Source organism: Phodopus roborovskii, unplaced genomic scaffold (assembly GCF_943737965.1).
Source record: "Phodopus roborovskii unplaced genomic scaffold, PHOROB, whole genome shotgun sequence".
NCBI classification, from domain to species: domain Eukaryota; kingdom Metazoa; phylum Chordata; class Mammalia; order Rodentia; family Cricetidae; genus Phodopus; species Phodopus roborovskii.
The window spans coordinates 39,614,071-39,636,312 of record NW_026126517.1 but is presented as its reverse complement, the minus strand read 5'-3'; the positions used below and the strand labels follow the sequence as shown (position 1 = coordinate 39,636,312).

The window sequence follows — 22,242 nt, the reverse complement described above, 5'->3', positions numbered from 1 at the left end:
CTGCCTCCTGTTCTGTAAACCTTCCTCTCTAAGGTTCATCCTTGGCAGCTCCTTCCTGCTGCCCCTTCCTTTCCTGTTCATATGCTGTCATGGTCCTATAGGAAGTCATAACAAGACCTCTTGCCACACTCTTTCATAAGAGATGATGCTACATACCACTAAAGTGTGCAGATAAAAAGAATCACAGACAGCTGCATTTGTGCCTTAAGCAAAGAACCTTTAATATCAGACTATCTTTTATCTGTCCCCCTCTCCTCTCAGGTCAGCAGCCCTTTGCCCCCGGGATAGAGTGGGTCTCCTCCAGATGTCATCTGTGTGAAGTATTTGGAGTTGGCAAAGTAACACAAAGATTGAAATAAGACTGTTTAACCTGATTGAGGACAGTGGCTTCTTGGGAGGGGGTGGAGAGATTCTGCCCCTTGTCTGCTGTGTGCTTACGGTTTTTCACACAGATCTTTTAAGTGTTTGTGGCTCCCCTCCTGTGGATTGGTTATAAAGCCAAATAAAAGAAGTCTCAGTGTATGGGTTTGTGTGGGCTCACTTTGTAGTGGGAAGAGATCCCATGCAGACTTAAATTCTTCCGTTAGAATGCACCAAGAGTGTGGAAATGCAGAGAGTAAAGCAGTGGACGGAGAGGTGAGACCAACAAGACCACAGAATCCCGAGCTGTGAAGAGCTGGAAGCTCCCTTCCACCTCAGGAGACTTGTTTGACAAGTTTAAAAAGCTCGCACTGGCTCCATGACTTGGGTGATTTAGACTTGTTCACCTGGTACTGTTATCAGTACTTCAGGGCCATTGGAGGCTTGGCTTTGTTTTCACCTAGCCTGGAGGGATTTTCCTAATCGTTAGGGTGGGGGTTCCAAACACACTGGGGCAGCATCTTCATTTCCTAAACAATGCAGTATTTACCTAGTCTTGCAGAGAAAGGCTGAGGAGGGTCTGTGCCCTTGGTTTTTCACTATATTGATTATTGCTCATGTTATACCATTTGAATCACAACATAAATGGCTAAACAGGAAGTAAACATCTGGCTGTTTAAAAGATGGTCTCTCTAGAGGGGAAAGTCAATGCACTGCCTCCTCTAACCTGTGTGCCCAGCAGAAAGCATGTGTGTTTAAAATAAAAAAGAACCAGGGGCCTGGCATGGTGGCGCCCATCTGTAACCCTAGTACTCCATAGATGAAGGTAGGAGGATCTTGAGTTTGAGGCTTCATGCATAGTAAAAGCTTATCTCTAAAAAACAAATGAGGCTGCTGGGATGGCCCAGTGGGTAAGGTGCTTGTTTTGCAAACCCGATGGCCTGAGTTTGTTCCTTGCAACCTATCTAAAGGTACAATGATCACAAAGCAGTCCTCTGACCTCCAATACATTTATTGTGGCCCACACATACACACACCGCACACGTACCACGGAGTGGGGGTTAAAAGCTGAACATGGTAGAATACACCTTTAATCCCAGCACTGGGAGGCAGAAGCAGACAGATCTTGTCTAGTCTTTGGATTAAGCGTCAGATCATCCAGGGCACGTGGTGTAAACCTGTCTCAATAAATAAATAAACCATTTAAAATGCAGTAAACAAAACAAGCAAAAGCTTCCCTTGGAAAGGCACCAGGCCCGCGGGCTCTGCTGAGGGACTGTTGGGAGGGCTCTCACAAACCTGGCTAAGGTTGGGTTGAGTGGCATCCTGATCCATGTCTCTGCGGGAGCCAGACTGCAAGTCCTCTCCAGCACACACTTGCTCTTTTCACTTTGTCCCCACTCTTTCTGCCTTTGTCTGCAGCTTCCCTCCTAGTCTCCTGAGTCTGAGGCGCAGAGCAGGCTGGCTCGACATGCTTGGTTAATTGGTGTGTCATCCGGTCCTGCGAGGCCCCTCTTCAGCACGGGCACTGCTTTATTGAAGTGCTTTGACTGATGTGTTAAATGATGAAAACAAGGGCCACGGCTTAGAAACATGTCTCCAGATAGGTGGAGAGCATACTCAGAGAGCCACACAAGGTCATTGTCATCAAAGTAACACCACTGTCTAAGGATTTCTGTGGGCTCCATTGTTTTGACAAGAGTTTTTTTTAAGGCTTTTTTGTGCCCACGCGCATGCGTGCATGCTAGAGATGGCATTCCATAGGGTACATGTTCTACCACTGAGCTGTATTCCTAGCCCTTTCTCAAAGTTTAGCATTACCTTTACAAAAATAAATCTGTACTAAGACACTCTCCTGTCATATGAATACTATTCTCCTTCATCTGCCTGAGTTATAATTCAAATATGCATCCTTCATGATGCTGACCCTGGTCTTGGCAGCTGGGAGGAACACCTTGTTCATATGGACCGTCATCTCCATCTGGCCAGTCACATAAACATTTCCTACTTCACAGCTGAGTAATTTATACAAACTCAGTTTGATTCTCTTACAGCCTACAGTGCCATTCTAGTGCCCTAGCAAGTACTCAAGAATCTTTTGGGCTCAGTATTTTCCCAACTTTTATAATAGTTTTAAAGTAGTCCTAGAGGCCCGAGTTTAAGTTTGATAAGTGCCCATTCATGTTTGTGCAGTATCACTTGACACTATGTATGAAGAAGTGATTTGTCTTTGTCAAAACAGCAAGATTCAAATTCCACATTGGCCACAGCAGCCTAAGCTAAACCTTGGTTGCAGTACAGGCTCTCAGGACCTATTTCCTCATCTAATGTGGCAGCTCCACTCCGGAGTATAGGGACAAGTCACAGTGAGAAAATGGAAGTGTTATCTGCCCTCTCCTCAACAGGAAGCAGCTTCTAAAATATTCGCATCTAGGTCAAAAATTATGCCAATTTGACTAAAGATGAGTAGATTGTGGGTGTTAGTTTCCATTCACCTCAAGCTCTCCTTGAGGCCTGGTACCATAAAGACTCATCAAGGGATTCAGTGTCAGCACAAAAACCACAGTTCTCATCTTAAAGGGAGTAAACAACAGTTGATTCTGGAACATTGGTCCCAGAACACAGATTTAGGTTATCCCAAATTCTGTATTACAATGTGGAAGCAGTTTTGGGATATTTTCTAGTTTTACAGAACAAAGGAAGTCATAAATCAAGGCAGGTTACATCAGTGGTATATCAGAAAGGCAGTTACAGAGGGATGGGGGAAGCTTTCTTATAGGCCCGAGATGCTCTCTGATAATGTCCTTAGCTTTTGGGTTGGTGGAAACTAGTGGTCTGCTAAGTTAACAGATTCTAAAAGCTTCCTATCTGTTAGTCACAAGATGATCATTCAGACACAGAGTTGGACAGAGAATGGCTTTTCGAGAGGGATAGAACTACCCAAGATAAGGCAGTTAGCCTCTGTGCTGCGTTTCCAGACAGTCTCTGTAGGCACAGCATGGTTGGAAACAGCCACCATCAGATTTTGGATGTAATGAAACAGTGATTTGGTGAAAAAACAGCACATGTGGGGTGTGAAGGCCTCCATCAGCATCAGGACAAGCAAGGGCAGCGGTCTTGCTGGAGTAGAACATCCCCAAAGCTCCACACCTGGTGTTCCTGATATTTGGAGCTAGGATTAAAGCTAGGAGCTAGAGAAGTGTTTCAGAGGTTTGTTTCTTCTCTGTTTTGTGGGGTTAAACCAAGGCTTTTCATTAGGCAAGTGCATAGCCCCCAGCCCTCAGAGTCTGTTTGAGAGGCAGTAAAGCTGTTAACCACAGACCATCTCCCTAACTCAGCATATGAAACAAACTAGTGACCCTCCCCAGGCCCAACATGAGACAGAGTAGAGGCTCTAAGAGAAAGATGGCATCTGGGACCATAAAAACCTGGTCCTGTAACCAAGAAGAGATTCTGAATACTGCATAGCTCTGCATTGCTCCTAGGTTACCTGTGGCCATGACCACAGGCAGGAGATTGGCAGGGATTTTCTCCAGGGAACTCTGGCCCAGAAGTCTAATAGATGCAGAGGTTGGGTGCTTCACAGATGAAGCTCATAGGAAACTCTCAGCCAGTCTACTTTTCTCCACACAAGAAAATATACACTCTGTAGCCCAAGTTGATGTAGTATTCGCTATGTAGACCAGGCTGGCCTTGAACTTGTGCTTCTGCATCTTGAGTTGCTAGGGTTACAGTTGTGGCTTATACTTAATGAGATATGTGTGAAAGACTTACAGTGAGAACAGAGGCCTACAATAACTGAGAACAAGCAATATGGGTACCTAAAACCTATGCAGTGGAGAAAAAAAAAAAATGAACAATCAAGCATGCCCTCAGGAGTGAGAGAAAAAATACTATGCTCCAGGGACAACAGGCTGCTGTAGGAAGAGAACCTCCAGAGAAAAGCAAAACAAATAGGGAGGGAGGAAAATTAGAAAACATGGTGAACAAGTGTAATGTGAGAACGTGTTTGAACTAAGACGTAACTAAGAGAGCCATGTTTGAGCTTGCCTTCCTCCTGGACCTTCTAATAGGAGAAAATAAAACACTACTCTCTTTTCTAAGTGGCATGTGGCAATTTTTTTACCCTCATAATGTGAATTTTTATAATACACATATATAGTACATTTCTTTTTTTGCTCTCAGGAGGCAGAAGCAGGCAGATCTCTATGAGTCCAAGTCCAGCCTGGTCTGCATAGTAAGTTCCAGGACAGCCAGGGCTACAAAAAAGAAAAGAAAAAGGAGAAAGTGGGGGTTGGGGGAGAGAGAGAAAGGGGAAGAGAAAGAGAGAGAGACTGTCAGACCCTTTACTGCATGCTGGAAATACAACCCCTTTCCATGTTGTACCTACAAGGCAACAAGTCAACAGATTCTTGAAATCAAGATGAGAGCATAATAATCTGGGCTATTTTATAAATATTTAACATTAAGAAACCCATAAAATCACTTTAAGAAGTAGGCCACAGCTGGGTGTGGTGGTGCACACCTTTAGCCCCAGCATTCAGGAGGCAGGGGCAGGTGAATTTCTGTGAGTTTGAGGCCAGCCTGGTTTACAGAGCAAGTTCCAGGACAGCCAGGGCTACACAGAGAAACCCTATCTCTAAATAAATAAATAAAATTTAAAAGTAAGTCTCAGCCAGGTAAGATGGCACATACCTGTCATTCCAGCATGAGGAAGTAGGAGGCAGGGTCCTCACCTGATTGGGCCACCTCAAGGTCCTGCCTTCAAGACAGGAGAAGAAAGAGGAAATAGGAAGGGGAAGATAAGCTCTTTGGACTAGCATTCTGTGTGTGACTTGTTCTTGGCAGGTAACAAAAACTAGAGAGCTAGGCTTATCTAGTCTTGAGTTTTCTAGATTTAAGTCTTCTACCTCCTGCCAAAACTGCAAAACAAACCCACACAGGGACAGGCGTCTTAGGTGGGCATAAGCTGAGGCTTTGTCTCCTGGCTTAGCCCCTTGTGATTTGTAAGCCTGGTCTGAAGAGCAGCAGAAGGCTCTGGTGGCCTGTAGCAGCTCCTGTCCAATTTCCTAGATCCTAGAAAAACTTGGCCTTTGGTATGATTTGCTAAGCTACAGATGTTTTTCCTTTTTAAATTTATTATTGTTTCCTTTTTTGAGACAGGGTCTTACTATGTAGCCCTGGCTAGCCTGGGACTTGCTATATAAGCCGTGCTAACTTCATACTTACAACTATCCTCCTGCCTCTGTGTTCCACCACAACCATTAACCCATATACACACCAGTGTTAGGATAACAGGCCTGTGCTACTGTGCCTGGCTTGCTCTATCCTTTTTAAAAATGTAAGCAGAAGTTGAACTTTCTGCTGCAGTGAGCTGGTTTGCCCTTGCATCTGTGAGGTGGTATCCCCATTTAAGAGAGTACACACATCACAGAACATTGCCAGGAAACTGGCATGGGCAAGTTGGAAGGGTGTGGCCCCAGAGCCCATGTCTAGGCCTCCTGCCTTTCCATTGGATCTTATGGCTAAAGGGAGCATTTAACTGTGCTGCCACCCATCCCCCACTCTTGCTCATCTTTCTGTAATTAGTCTTAACTTGTTGTTTTCAGACTTTGTGACTTTTTGATCTGATGTTTTATGTAACTTGCTAGAGGGGGGGAAAGCTGTTGAAGTGACTTTAGCAGATGATGGATCGGCTGGTCCAGTCCTTTGCAAGGTTTGTGAAGGGATCCAGCTGTCTCAGCTTGCCATGCCTAAATGTGCGTTTTCAAGGTCATCAGTGACTGCATGAATATGGAACTGTCAGACAGAGCTAGCTAGCAGCTTCCCTGGATGCAGCACCATTGAGCTGGCCTTGTGCTCAGTACATTCAGCAGCCATAGGCCAACAAAGCAGGGCAGGGCAGGTACATGCAATCCCGGATAAGCATTTTATCATCTTGATGTATTTCAGGCTGATTGAAAGATTTTTTTTTTTCCCCCAGCATTACACACCAACGTCACCTCAGGAATAGACACAGACACATCACATTTTGAGTCTTAAAAAACACAGACTCAATAGTCTTGATATAAACAATAAAGAAATAAGACACTACTGACCTCTGACAGCTCTTTGCAAGTACTGTTGTTGGAGCAGAAGCAAGTGCTGATATACGTCCACTGAGACAAACCTTCCCAAGGTAGAAGCAAAATCAAAGCAATTGAAAAAGTTCCTCAGTATTCTTTTCAATATGCTTTGTTTTGTTTTGTTTGTCATTTTGATTTGGTTTGGTTTGGTTTGATTTGGTTTGGTTTTTCAAGACAAGGTTTTTCTGTGTACCCCTGAAGCTCAGTTTGAAAACCAGGCTGGACTCAAACTCAGAGATCCACCTGCCTCTGCCTCCTGAGTCTGGAATCTAAGGTGTGTGCCACCATGCCTAGTTCAAAATACTTTTCTAATAGATGAATCCCAATACTCTTTCCACTCAATGATGGAATGGTCCCTAAGAACATTTAAATTGGAGTTGACTAGCCACTTGTCCCAGAAGAAAGTCTTCGTAGGACAGTGTGAGCATAGGTCAGATGCAGTCATTTTTGCACATTTCATCACCCAACTACCATGTGGCAGGCCCCGCTTTCATGGAGCCCACAGTTTAAAGAAGGGTGTCTGGCAATTGTAATTTCTCAGGCAGATGTCCTGGGGTGACATGAGGAGCTAGTGTCATGTGATGACTTCCTGAGTAGAGATCTAAAAGAATCTGAGGAAAGCAGTCTCCTGTGGCTTGTGTCCCCCAACACTGATAGTTCAGGACACCGTAGCAGCTCAACTTTGAGATACCCCGTGGCAAGACCCACTCACTGTTCCTAGAATCCTCCCTCTCCTCAAGCCAGTGACCTAGGGATAACTTTAAAATCCTGTTCTCTGTCCTGTAGACCGCCTTAGGTACTTCAGTTCTGAACTTGACAGTAACTTCGACATGCCTACAATATCTATCTAGGAAATTCTTTCACACCCCTTATGTTTTACTTAGAAACTAGAGTGTTGTTTTTTAACCATGTAAAGACTGTAGAACTCGATGACTGGTTCCCTTTAGCACTGGCTTGTGCCCACACATAGCTTATACCATGCACCCCTGTGGGACTGAGGCTTTCAGGAATGAAGACTGGTACTCCTAAGTCTCTAGAGCTATTGACATCCCTCTGCTCAGTGGCATTCTAATAAGAAGGGTTTAAGTGTAAATCTAATTAATCTTATCAATAAAAACCAGGAGTCAGCCGGGCGGGCATTGGTGGCACATGTCTTTAGTCCCAGTGCTTGGGAGTCAGAGGCAGGTGGATCTCAGTGAGATTGAGACCAGCCTGATCTACAAGAGCTAGTTCCAAGACAGGCTCCAAAGCTACACAGAGAAACCTTGTCTAGAAAAACAAACAAACAGCAGCAACAGCAAAACCCGGAGAGTCAGATATCAGGGTGAAAAGCTTAACAATTAGAAGAGCAGAGGAGCAGCCATTGCCCCTTCCTGCCCAAAAGGGCAACTTTTCACTTCCTGTTTCCTCTCTGTACAGACCTCTGTAGTTAACTAGTGGCTAGCTCCGCCCTCTGACCAAGCAAGCTTTATTTGTTAGAACACAAACTATCAGGCAACAAAAGGTGACAGTGTAGCTCTTTACTTGTTCAGATATTGTAACTAAGCATTTGATACTTGTCATTTGATACTTAAACTTCTGCCTGGAGTGATGGAAAATGATGAGATATTAGTGATTTCTGTTTTCAAAAGGGGTTCTACTTTCTAAACGTCAAATGTCCCATTTTTTTAAGTGAAGAAGCTAAGATCCAGAGAAATGGAAGGACTTTTCCAGAATGTTAAATGGCTGTATGCAGTGCATAGAGCAGCCAGTTCCTGCCTCATGTATGAGGTGTGCTGCTTTTGTCCAGTTACAGAAGGACAGCGAGTGAGCAGGACATTATGTAAAGGCCAAGGCAGGCTGGCTGTGTTTCTGATCAAGAGTGTTTCCCAGGACCACTGTACAATGCCTTCATGGCAGGCCTGCCTCACAGAACTTTGCAAGGTGCCTGTTCTCGCCAAGAAACCAAGGCCTGGTTTATTTTATTCATGGATTAGTAGGAAGTGTGTGGATAAGAGTGCAGTGCGACCATCTGTCCTGTGCTGCCCTGCGTTGGCACTACGAATCCAGTCTCTGCCCCTGGGAACTCCTGGCTTGGTAGCTACACTGATAAGAGGGAAGGCCGCCATGAAAGTCTGGGAGAACCATGCGTTTCTCCATTGCTGTTTGATAAGCCACTCCAAATTAGTCCTAAAAAAAAAAAAAAAAAAAAAAAAAAAAAAAAAAAACATTTATTTACTCAGGATCTCCTGAGTCAGGAGTCCTAGCAGGGTTCAGCCATCCCTTTCAACATGTAGGGCCTCGGGAGCTTGCATTCAGGCAGTATATAAGAGTAGGAGATCCACACTGCTTCACCAGCGTGGAAAATGGGAGGCTGGGGCATGGCTACTCTGGTATTGCTTACACCGACACTCTCCTCCTTTGCCACCTCATGGCTAGCGTAGACTTCCTGGTACCTCATGTTATAGGCTGGAGAAAGCTGCAGATCTGTTGAGCTCCAACTAGAAAAATGACACAAAATGGATTCTGCCATGTCTTGCTGAAACAACATAGGTTACTGATAAGGAAGCTCCAAGACCACACTGTAAAGGCATCCTGCTTAGTGGGTTGTGTGAAGTCTACCTCTGGAAACAGTACACTGCAGGTGACTCTCTGGAAGAAATGGTGTTGAGCTAAGTTTTTGATGAATGGGGCAGATAGAAAAGATAACTTTCCAGCTAGAGCAGCAGCAGGTGCCAAAGGCAGAGGTTTTATAGTAGTATCCCATTTTGACCCCCTTTACCTTGAACTAGAAATAGAAGCTCAGTAGACTAAACCCCAGCCCTGATGTATTCTCTAATATCTGCAGCTGCATGGTATCAGGGACCAGTTTGGGTGGGGAGCCCACAGAAGCTGCCCTCTAAGAGAGGTGGCATGGTTAAAGGTGCTGTGTGAGAGAACAGGCCGGCATCACACATCACCTTACAGGAGGTCATTTCCCAATCCCTGTAAGGCTTCCTTCCTGTAGTTAGAATTAAACATATGGGATGTGTTCCCATTTCTAAGTCTTTAATAAGAAATAATCCATCTGAATTAATTATAATGCTTAAATATGTAAAAATGGTAGTTGTTGATCATTCTAAGTAGAGATGTGTTATATAAGAGGGCCTGTTTGCTAAGCATCAGATCCTGATGCTCAAGAGCACGTAGTGTGGTCCAGCTTGGTAGCTAGAAGCAACCAAACCATCCCCATGTAGGCTGAGTGACGGTGTTTCCACCCCGATTTAGTATAAACATCTCATGCCTGTTGTTGGCCGTAATAGTATTTCTTGTGTGGTGGAGAACATAAAAAGCTCTAGGCTGTTTTAGCTTGTACACAAGGCTAAAATCCACTGGGTATTAGAGACACGGGGAGATGTATACTGGCCATTACCAGGTAGGTTGCGGTAAAATTCCCTGAGGAAAAACTGTGGGCAAGGAATAGGTTGGAATCATCTGCACAGGTGTGGCCAGAGTCTTCCAGAACAGATACCCCATAGAGGAGGAACAAGAGGCTGTGTGGGAGCCATGTCCTGAAAGACAAGCAGTTTCCATTTGTCATCTGTCGCACAGGCTAAGGTTCCTTATAGGAACCACCCTTTCTCCGGCAGTCAGGGCTGTGCAGTCATTTGAAGAACAATGATTTTTCTATTAGAAACGTAAATGGTTGCTTTCATCCATCCTAACTCAACTTTACATCTTTCTAATTCAAAATCTCACACCAAATCTCCTCTAATGCAAGGACTGCCATCAAAGAGGACCTTTTTTGCAGTTGTTTCCAAGTGACTTTTAGAGATTTTGTTATGTGCCCAGATATTTTAATTAGCATTTCTGATAGCAGAGCTAGTGATGAAAATCAGCACAGAACAATTAGAATGTGTACAAGGCCATAAAAGTGAGTCTTTTTAAATTGAGAGGCTTTTCTTTTCTCCTCTTTTTTTATTAAGTTTAACAATTAGCACCCTCATATTTACTGTGGCCTAGTTGAAATTTATATATTACCTTTAAACACAGTATTCAGTCCAAAAGTTTTTCAGCTAGGTCTTGGTTTAATATTGTATAGACAGACAGATAGACAAATACACTCACACGTGCACGCACAAACACACACACACAGGTACATATTCATATAGAGAAAAAGCAATGGAGGTAAAACAGCGTAGGAGAAGGATTGTGTTTCAGGTCAGCAGGGTTAAGAAACCCTCGCAACCTTTAAAGGTTCAAAACAGTTGCATTCAGCGTGGAATCTACTTTTTATCATCCTTGCTGCTCAGGATGAAGAAAAGACACTGTCCAGCCCTGGCAGTAGTTTGCTAGCAGAATTAGGAGTAAAGGTACTGCCGCCTCAGGGGTGGGTCATGAATTAGTAATTGCTATGTGGCGGATGAGCCCGTCAAAAGAGTTGAAAATGAGGAAGTTGCCTCGAAGAGCGCTATCAATCACTCAGTGACCATAACTTCCAGTAATTAGTGTATTTTATGGGCCTTTGCTTCAGTGGCTCGAAAACACATATGCTGCAGTCACAGCTAAACTTTGCCGGAGTAATATTCCAGGATGATTTATCCTCCTGCTGCACTGGGATATAACCCTATATTAGGTGAAGATTGTGAACTAAGCTGCAATAAAGTGTAAGTTTAGGTACAGTTTGCCCAGGTTGAGACCTCCATGTATCATGGTTTTGAGTGTTCACGATCAGGCCACAGCAAGCAATCATTTCTAACAGTGAAACAAAGCAATTAAAGGACCAGCATTAGGATATTGTGTTTGTGAATTACTGTGGCATCCACTGTAATAAGCCCATTTCTAATTAGAAAAACAGCAACGCTGTATTAGAATCATTTCTTTGTAATGCTGTCTTTCCTCCATGGTTACTGGTAATCTGTAGTAGTAGAATACAGAACCTTCTGAGTAATGGAGAAGTGCTCAATTTATCCTTTTGTGCTACTGTGTTTGGGCTCCTTAAGTTACAATAAATCTACTCAGGATCTGCGGAGTCTGGCGAAGATGAGGATTTTCTTTAGAAACGTTGGCACATGTTAAGGAGTGAGCCTGGTGGGGACCTCCCAGTTAGGCTTTTTCTACACAAAGAGGTGGAAAAATGTTATTTACCAGCTCTCAGGGGCACTTGGCACTCTTCGTGCAGGCATAATGAGTTATTTGCTGAGGTTCACCCAGTGCACCGGAAGTCTCCAGGGCCTTCACAGACAGGGTTCCCTGCCATTGCCAAAACATCTGTAGAGCCCAGCGTTCTAATAATTTAACAAGCTTTGCCACCAACTTACAGTATGACCTTGGGCAAATTAATTAAGCTTCTGGTGCCTCCATTGGGCCATAATTCTGTTTGTGTTAAAGAAATCCTTGGAGTTTGTAGGAAAGCATTATGTCAAGATAAGTATAAATTGAATAAGGAAAAAGACAGCGGCTCTGCCACATTCTCTGCAGATGAGATACCTCTATGCGGCTTCTAATGATAATATCCCTGAGATAGCTGCTAGTGCGAAGCTAATCTCACCAAGCATAGATGGGAAGGTGTATAGTGACACCTTCATTGCATTTATTATCCCATCTTTAATTTCCAATGCATTATCACATGAGTTAAACAATAATAGTAAAACAAACTAATTGTCTTTAATTAAAGTGAATTAGGTTTTGATTTCAATATATTTGATGTAGTGAGAGCTGAGGATGTGGAGGGTCCCAAAGGTTATTAGGGCAGATTTCTGTGGGGCCTGATGGTGTTAGTAATAACCCTCTTCCTCGTGGTTCTAGACAGGAACAGATATGTCATTTCATCAGTCTCTGTTACTCGCACTTATGCCCCTCCACAGGGGTCGCAGATTCCACAAGTTAGCAGCTAATGGCGTTATACATTAAAAATTGAAGCTTCCCTTACTCCAAGGCCTTGCAAGGCTTTGTTCTTAAGCCCTAGACACTTTGGAGTGCAGCTGCAAACTATAGGCAGAAGATTAAATTAATTTGTAACTCTTTTTTTTTTTTTTTTTTTTTTTTTTTTTTTGGTTCTGCATTGCTAAATCCTGTGCATTTAATTGAAACCCTACTTCAAGACGCTTTGTGTTTGTGCACTCTTTGTTGTCAGTTTAACCTCCGAAGCTCTTTAACACTGGCAAATTGCTGTTATATCCTTCGGATTGTCTTGAAACCATTTCGTAAGCGGACAGTGAAATTGATACATGGGAAGAAAAGTCAGATCGTAGGGTAGATTTTAAAGTGTTTAATATTTATTGTGGGTCTTCTCCAACATAGTTGGAGGTGATTTAAACTCTTTCTTTCAACCTGAGCAAATTGATTTAAGGATGAAACCTCACCTGGGGAATTTTGTGTCATTCAGTAGTTAAGTCTGTTGGTTTTTTTTTTTTTTTTCTTTTTTTTTTCTTTTTTTCCTGAAGTTTCCCTGTGTCGGGATGCACCAAGTAGCTATCGAGTTTTTATGAAATGGAGGCTTAACTGCAGCGTACAATCTAAATGCAAAACCCTTAGATGGAAGTTTAATTGTGTAAAATGTGTACAAGGTAATTAAGAACAAATTTTAAGACATTTTGGACTATAAAGTCTCCCTTCAGCTATATTGAAAACAACACTTATTTTCAATTTGCAGATATGCAGAGAAACATAGGATATGTCTAAATGAAGAATTTAAAAAAAAAATAGTGTTTTTTAGTGCAGGTGTAACCTTAAAACTTGTCCCATTGCATTGCCCATGGCCTGAGTAGGCTCCCTGATCTGAGTCTTCCCGCCACTGCTCTGGCTACATCACATTCTTTCTTTATAGTTCCACTATGGTAGTTATTTTCCTGTCATGTTACTTTGTAAATATTTTCTATCCTAACTTTCTGTAAAAATACCAGAGTACCAGAGAGTTCATTCTCTCTCTCTCTCTCTCTTCCTCCCTCCCTCCCTCTTCCCCTCTCTCTTTGTCTCCTCCCCTCTCTCTTTGTTTCCCCCCTCTCTCGTGTGTGTGTGTGTGTGTGTGTGTGTGTGTGTGTGTGTGTGTGTGTGTGTGTCTGTCTGTCTGTCTGTCTGTCTAACAGGCCCAAATATATATATTATTTACACTATAAAACCCACCATACTTTAGTACTGCTACCTCAAGAACAATTCGTAGGTTATGGTTGGTCAAATCAAAGATCAATAGATGACTTTAAGGAACCTTTCTAGTTTCACAGTTAAGTGTAAGTGGTTCCTGTTATTTCAATGTATTCCCAACTTGTGACCATGCCCACAGTCTCCTTTTCCTGTGCTTTACACAAAAAAATGTCCCATAACCCCTCTTTAGCAGTTTGTTGGCTCTTAAGTGTTTGGAATTAAATGCACTTGTGTATTTAACACTGAAAAGAATCCTTTCCCTGCCTCCTGCCCTGCCCACCTGCACCCCAGCCACCCAAAAATAGACCTGGTCCAGGTCCTTGGAGTCAGCCATTCTTCTCCTGAGAATGGAGGGGGTAAGAGGGTCTGTTGGTGGATTGCTGGTGTGTCTTCATTTTTCAATATGCTTTTTTTTAAACACTAGACTTAAGTTGCCTATATTTAAGTGCTTCCCATGTAAAGTGACAGAGCCAGTGAAGATTTCTATTGGCTAAGCCATAATCTGTTTGCTTTTTTTTTTTTTTTTCAATCTTTCTTTTCCTCCCCCTTTACTTTAACTGTTAACCTATTTATAAATCTAAATCTACACACAGAGGTCATTGGTTGGCTGAACTTAAACCATTTTACTCAGTAAATTTAATTAAGAAAATACAGTGCAACTCATAAGCAAATGAGTTTTTTCCTAGTTTTAAACCAAACCACCCTCTTGAGTGCTGATTGCCTTGCCCGACCCCTGGTGATACAGAAACAGGCAAAATTAAAAAGGACATTAAAGCTTCATTAAATCTGAAACACATTTAGTACAGTGACATATCTGCAGGCCATTTCAGAGAAGATTACATACTCTCTTTTGTAAGTTTCCTAATTTATAATACCTTGACAATAAAAACTGGGGAAATGCAAGTTGATTAATAGGCCAGTAGGCTAAAAGACACAAACCAGTCCAGGCCCAGCCATCTGAAATGCTCAGAGCATATGTGCTCCCTCCCCCGAGGCGTTTATTCTGACTTTTGTGAAGAAGTTCTTCATGCAGCCATGTCTGCTCAGAGTGTGCTTTCTACTTCCACCTAATAGCTTGGCAAAGAGGTTCTGGGGCCTACCCATGTGTTTCCGTCCTCGTTGTCATAGGCAGGTTGTGGGAGTGAACAGCATTGGGGCTACGTTATACCCAGGGATAAGGACACACATGGAAGGCAGAATCCTCTGAAGGGGCCTTCAAACAACTGCCTTCAATGCAACCCAGTCACACTCTGCCTGAGCTCACTAGTGTAGAGCTGGGACCCTTAAGCCTGCTGCCACAGCAGCCCAGTGATAACACTCCATTAAAAAAAAAAAAAAAAAAAAAAAAAGTGATCACCCTGTACCAAGGGCAAGAGACCCTTCTGTGTCGTCTAAATCCAAAGAGATCACACCTGCAAGATGTCTGGTAGGATTGAGGTCCCAATGGATAGAATGCCAAGGAAACACAAAACAAAATTAAACCCAAAAATGCTGCTTGCCCCAGGTCAGCCACTGCTAACTGTTCCTACACAAACTGAACAAAGGGACAGCCACCAGCCTGCCACACCAAGTCTTCTCTGCTTCCCCACATAGTGGTGTCTTAAATGAACGACAGCAGTTATCCTTGCTTCCCTGTTATAAAAGAGGGGCCAGGTGCATGCATGCACATACTCCTGTCTGCTGGATCCCAGCTGTAGGCCAATGATGACCGACAAGTCAGTAACCCTGTGATAAGATGGGTGGGTTTCTATTCTCCCATTAGTCTGCTCTTGTTTCTTAAGCCTTCTGCTGATTGTATTTGTCTGTGTTTGTTTCGGGAAAGGACCTCACTATGTAGCCCAGGCTGATGTTAGTCAGGATCCTACTGCCACAGTTTTCTAAAGGGCTAACATCACAGACAAACACAATCACACCTGTCTCCTTCTTGGTTCTTTATACTGTAAGAACCAAGAGTGTTGGCACTGTGGGTTTCTTAGATCTTGATAGTGTGTGTGGCAGGCATGTTGCTTCTGCCAGTAAATTGTGTGAGCAGAAATCTTCCATGGCCCCCATTGATGTGTTCAACATGTACCCACACAAATAGTGACATCTCTCTAAGCTCTAGGTGTATCACCACAGTTATCAGGCTCTTAGCCATTTTAGATGAGAGATCCTTCCTTTGCTGTTTCTTTACCCCAGATGAAAGTCATACTCCACATATCAGTGTGATAATAGGTCACAGCTTTTGGTCACTCCTCACTGCCTGCTGTGTCATTGCAGAATGGTATACCCACCACAAAGGACCACAGTGACCCCTGAGTCAGTGTGCACACTCTCATTGACAGTCACACTATTTTTCACATCTTATGTGAAAAGATTAAGGAAATCCATCAAATGAACTAATGATACCTTAAATTTATATCTTGAAAATACACACACTTATTAATGTATGTAAGCTATGAGTATAAGATGGCACTTAGATATTCCATTATACACAGCACACACATGTGCACACGCAAATATCCAAATGAGTGTTGGCCTTTTCAAAGGAGTCCACCATACAAAGTCATATGACTTGTCCCTATTACATCTCTGTTCAGACTGTCTTTAGAATTTTGAAAACTTCAACCCTTCAGCCTGCCCTTAGCACGTGATCTTTGCTGGTATTGGGGGTTTGAACATACATGGGTCATTCAGGCATCAGGCTACACAGGAGTCACATGATCACCAAGCCGAGGAGTGTCTTTAAATCTAAGCTTTGATTAGTTCTCACAAAGTGAAAAGGGTGTTCTTTTGTTTCATGAAATGATTTTAAACACCATTTTAAAAGAGGGGTTTCAGAAGTGTTTGCACAACAGCAGTGTCTTTGATACAAATATGTAACTGTCAGACTCTCGGAAGATAGCGCTGTGTGCTGGGAGAACACTGGATTGAAAACAGGTTTGGGGACAGCCCCTAGATTTCTTTTGCCTAAACGTGTGAGAATGCCTTGAGGGACTCTAGGATTTGTGTCTGCCCTATAGGTCCATGTGCTTGGATGCATCCTTGCTTCCTGGGTGTTACACTTCTACTTTGCAAGCAGTTACAGATGTGTGTGGGGTTCAGAACTGAGAGTGGGCCACACTGGGAAGCTGCACATTTTCACCATCATTTCCTTTAAGTAGGTTTTGGTAAGCTGGGTGTGCAGGTCCACACCTTTAGTCCCAGCCCTTGGGAGGTAGAGGCAGAGGGATCTGTGAGTTTGAGGCCACCCTGGTCTACAGAGTGAGTTCTAGGACAGAACAGGACTATATGCAAAGACCCTGTCTCAATAAATAAATAAATGTAAATAGGTTGTAGTTTCTTTGTTCAGTCTGATCTTATTACATATCAAGCCTTTACTTGTCTAAGTCATTTAGTTTTTACATGTGGGTTAACAAAAGTGACTAGTCCAGAAACAAAGAGCAGTACACGAACCAAAACGGGCACAGGGGAGAGGATTCACTCTCCCAGGTTCAGATGAGACCTCCAGTTCCACCTTCACAGCCCTCTGTGGCCTGTTCAGTACCAGTAGGGCCCTAACTGATGGGAAAGCTTGACGCAGTAAGTGGGTGAGAACAACGGTCCAAGTTTCAATTTCATATTACAGCCCACTCCCACTTCCTACAACCCTTCCTTCAGCCCTGTAGCCTGAAAACACAGAGCTGTGCTCTAGAACCAACTGTACCACCATCCCATCTCACAGGAGGAAGTCCCACAGACTTGTATATCTCTGTCTCAAGACAACTGTCCCCACACACGTTAATAATACCCCCAGAGTTGAGAAGGTACCTACAAGAAAGTATGTGGGGTAATGTTCAGTTATTAAAATTGGGCTGTTTTTATCAGAGATAAAATATTGTCTGTGAAAGAGGTCCATTCTAAATACAGTTTATAATGTAATTACAGCAATAATTTAGTTCGTACATTAGTTCTGGATTTTTTTTGTTTGCTAGATGCAATTTTGAAATGTAGTCCTTGTCTGTCTTAAGGAGATCTGCCTTGCATGCAAATCTATAACTAGACAAATATTATTTCCTTTCCCAGCTTGCTCTTGGGAGGTTTCCATATCCTCAGGTAAGATTGTTCATTACTGCCATTTGCCACTGTGACATTCATTCCTATGTATGAAGGTACAGGAAGCGATTGTGAACATTTGAGCCCCACACAAATAAATCTGTCCTGTTAAAATGAAAAGTAGTATCTTAAAGGAATCATTAGAAGTCTCCACTGGATTTTTACTGAGGGAGGGGGAAAAAAACCTCGACTTTTTCCCTTGTCAGAAGTTGACTGAGACCATCATGCTCCTCTTTGTCCTTCCTGCCCAGCTCCATATCTCATGCCAAGGTTGCAAGAGGGGCCCACTCTTTTCTTCATACTTCTTATGAGCATTTTGTAGTCAATCGAAATTGTTTGGATTAAAAGATGAAAACAAAGGATGGAAATACCTGATGTGGGTCATTGCTTTTATGGGGTGCACAGGCCCCAGTCTCCTGTGCCTGTGATTTTGAACACATTGCACCTTTTTGCATTTTGCTTCTTCCTGTTCACAAAGAGTTTGTTATCAAGTATATCAAGTATAAAAATCCTAAATTTTTATAATTTCTTCACAATTTTTACTAGAGAGGGATGCTGCCCGTTAAGATATAAAGCTATTTTGTGGCTTGAAAATGATTCCCTGCTGTTGGGGGCCCTATGAGCAAAATGTCCAGAGGGATGAAAAATGAGCGGCTGACGGGTCTCTTCTGGTTGATGTGTGCTGTTTTTCTGGCATCTTGGTCTGAACAGGCCAAAGTGCCTGGAGGCATGTCTGATTTAAAGGTGGTGTTGGTCTCTGCTCTTTAAGCATCTATTAACTTGCTATTATTATGCAAATAAGTGTTGTATTACACATACTAATTTATGCATGGTTAGATTATGCAGATGCATCACAAACATGGTTATTGAATAATAGGAAGGGGCTCCTTCTCCCTAACCACCTTTAGAAGCAGTTCTCGGCATATTCTCCCAGTACCCATGTGGACTTAAAGAGTCTTCACTCACCGAAATGTCTCTTTTGAAGCCCTTTTCCTTCACAATTAAAATCATCAGATAAGTAGAAGAGAAAACATCCATGTTGTTAGGTCTCACTTTTCAAATTGGAAAGTCTTTTTGCTTAAGCATAATCTTTTTTCTTTAAAGAGAAAAGCTAGAATGCAGCCACTTGGCACATACAAGCACATAGTGAGATCTTGACATGCACAGCCATGCCACTCAGCTCTATAGGTAGTCCATCAGATTAAAATCACATTGTCAAGATTTATAGTCATTTGAATATTTATCTTGTTAAGCCTCTTAAGTCTGTCGGTAATTTGTAAACAATCCAGTGTTTGGCTAATGCATGTAATCCTATAAGACTGTGGAAATGAACATGAGGCCCTTCATGACCCAACTCTTAAACTGGTCTTAATAAAACACTTAAAAAGCCATCAGATAAAGATCAAGGGCCCTCAAAATGGCTTGTCATGCAAGCCTGTTGACCTGAGTATGATCCCTGGGACCCAAAGTGGGTGGTGGAGAAAACTGGCTCTCACAAGTAACCTCCCACCTCCATACATGTACCTCCCTCTATAATAAATAAAATGTGTTTTAAATTTTGAAAACTGAAACTGTAGCCAGATCCTTGAGGTCCTCAATATGCAGAGTAAGTAAGCAGTGACACTGGCTGAGTGAGAAGTCTCAGTGTGATTGTTATTGTGTGACCTGGAGCCCTTGAATGCCACAGTTGGATTTGGAACAGGCAGGTGTACTTCACTGAATGACGAAGTACCCTGCACATGATCAGTTGCATGGAAGTTGGAAAGTTCTAATAGTCTGAGCTCCCTCATTAGGAATAACCTTTACGCCAAGGTATGTCTAGGTAGGGGATTATTCCTTGAAATATGATAGAGCACTATCACCAAAATGATGCTTTTATTTCAAATAAAAGTAGCCTTGATGCCATCAGGTCCTTCCCCAGATCTTTCATCAGAAGTTTGGGTGATTCACTACTGAAAATCAGTAATGACTTTTACATTTACAGGCTTTATGTTGCTGTTGAAAGGTTGGGAAGAGATCCTTTATAAATGCTTTCCAGGGGCTGGAGAGATGGCTTAGCAATTAAGAGCCCTTGCTGCCTTCTCTTCTAGAGGACCAGGGTTTGGTTCCCAGCACCCATGTTGGGCAGCTCAGAACTGCCTGTAAGCCCAGCCCCAGGGGATCGAATGCTGTCTTCTGAACTCTGCAGGCACCTGCTTGCATGTGGTGCACATAAACTCACATAGACACACACATGTAAAAACGAATCTGTCAATTATTGTCTCTCTGCTCCTTTCTTCTTCCCTCAGATGTAAAGGTAAATGTTTCTGAGGTGTTGCAGAGACCGATCATGAGAGCACACCTTTACTTTGTCCCACGATGCCACACTTGAACTTCTGTGTGCTGTGAGACATCCTTCCTGTGTGACATAAACAGTCACCATTACTGACTGCTTAATTGTGTCTGATTCGGTAACATTAACTCTCAAGTGGGGTGGGTAGGAATGAGCCATAGACTGGAGTTGAAAAGGATTGTGTCATCAAGTCAAACCACACCATGGTATCAAAAAAGCAGATTCCTTGCCTTTGACTGTTTTGAGTGACCAGAAGCTCAACACTTTACCCAGCAGTCCTCTGTCCACCACACTGAAGACTCTGGTACCTTGCATATGGTTTTTGACCGATTGGGTTGTATCCTTTTGAATCCCTCCATACGTGGACTGGGGATAGTGCCAGAGACTTGAGTTCTGCTCCCAAAGTCAAACCAAGGCCCCAGACTGCTGTTCTCTTCCTTAGAAGCTAGTTGAGAATGCAGAGGTGAGTCTGAACTTGCATCCAAAGAATTGGCCCTACCATAAAGTCACTGATCCTTCACTCCTGCTTTGTAAGTTCCTTGAGACCTTATCTTTCCCATCTTGGAGAGGAAACTCATGGTATCTGCCTTCTCTTTCTGGTTTAAGATATTATGCTGCTCAAATGAAGTGATGGATAAAAGCCACTTAGGCAAGTACAGAGAGCTCCCAGTGCCACCATGGCCCCCAGTGCAGACTGTAACTCAAAACAGCATTTGCCTCTGAACAACCTTCAGCCCCTCTGGAGCAGAGCAGAGCAGAGGAAGGAGCAGCAAGCTTCCAGACTTCCTTTTTCCGGCCCAGCACCAGTGCTGCTAACAACATCTTTAGCAGTCCCTCTTCCAACTGGTGACAGGGTGTTTGTATCAGGTGGGGTGCAGATGAGGGAGAAGGGCTTGGATATGATAGTCCGTGGCCAGGGACAGTGTAAGGGAAAAGGATGGATTTCTTTGAGATCATCCTTCTGTGTGAATGTCATTGTTTTGTGTAATTGGGTGTTTGCTGTTTGGCAACACTTGCAGGGTTCCCTTTCAGCCTTGGAGTAGCACAGGCTCATGGGGATGCAGTCTGGATTCTAAGAAAACGGTTAGGGGCCTCCATTACAGCAGTTTTCATTATTGCTGCTGTCACAAGGAAAACGGTGGAGATGTGACCCAGTTGGTAGAGTGCTGACCTAACAACCCAGTATCTGGGAAGTGGAGACAGGAGGCTGAGACATTCAAGAACGTCATTGGCTGTGTAGCAAGCTTGAGGCCAGCCTGGGATACAGGAGACTGTCTCATACAAACAAACAAACAATGGAATGGTGTCTTCAAGTCACCCAGCACCTTTCCTACCCAGATTTCCTGGGTAGGGAGCACTTTCTATGCCTGGATCCCAAGCCTTACGTCCCACCACAGGGAAATATTATTTCCAGCCTCCCAGTGAACAGGCCACACACCTCATCTTAAAAAGGAGTGGGGGTAGTTAGGTCTAGGACTTGGAGGCATTTAAACTCAGTGACTGGCTGTTTCATGTCACCTCAGCTTGGTGGCTGTTCATAACTCTGCCCCCCTTCTTGGGAAGTTCACCAAGCCCTGCTCTCACCCTGCCTCCTGCCAGAGGGTACGGGGAGAATGAGCATCATGGGCTGTGCTGATGTAGATGACAAGGCTATTCCCTAGAGCCCTTTTGCTTTTCTTGTTATGTGTTTAGTAGAGTGACAGGGAGATGCAGATGGCCTCAGAGCCCTCACCAAGCCCAGTGCCCTGAAATTCTGGATGCCTGTGGAGCGTATCCCATAACGAGATGGCGGGTATTTGCTTTTTGCAGCATCTCAAAGGTAACTCCATTGAAGAATTCAGCTTTGATGGTGATATGGAAAGATCTGTGGGTCTAGACAACAAGAACTAGACCGTGTGTAGTTGGTCATGTAGATCCAAAGTCAGTTGACTTAAAAACATGGCAGTAGGCAATGGTTTGTTTAATGACACCATAATTTGGGAGAAATGAAAATGATTGCCCACTAAACATTGCCATCCTTCATTCAAACTTTGTGGCAAGGCCCTGCATTTGGACAATGGTAAATCCATTAGGGAGACTTCTCAGGGGCCAGCCCCAATAGGGCACCAGGGGATGTGGTAGGCAGGATGCCTCAGGAAAGTAAAGCTAACACAGACACAAATGTGTTTAAAGTACTTTGCATATGTAAAAATATTGTTCTTGTTTTGGCTACAATTCCTGATCTTGGTTAATAAATTACATCAAAATGAC

General features: G+C 43.3%; 1 protein-coding gene across 4 annotated transcripts in view; it reads left to right on the top strand.

The window, feature by feature from the left end:
• Positions 1-22,242, top strand: part of Map2k5 (mitogen-activated protein kinase kinase 5) — a 217,283-nt gene that overhangs the window by 125,250 nt on the left and 69,791 nt on the right. For 3 of the 4 annotated variants that reach the window (XM_051197718.1, XM_051197715.1, XM_051197717.1), the window contains one exon: positions 17,631-17,660. The exons of the other annotated variant lie outside the window; for it this stretch is intronic. In XM_051197718.1, the coding sequence (XP_051053675.1) occupies positions 17,631-17,660 (30 nt within the window). The remainder of the gene's footprint in view (positions 1-17,630; positions 17,661-22,242) is intronic. 4 annotated transcript variants of the gene reach the window in all.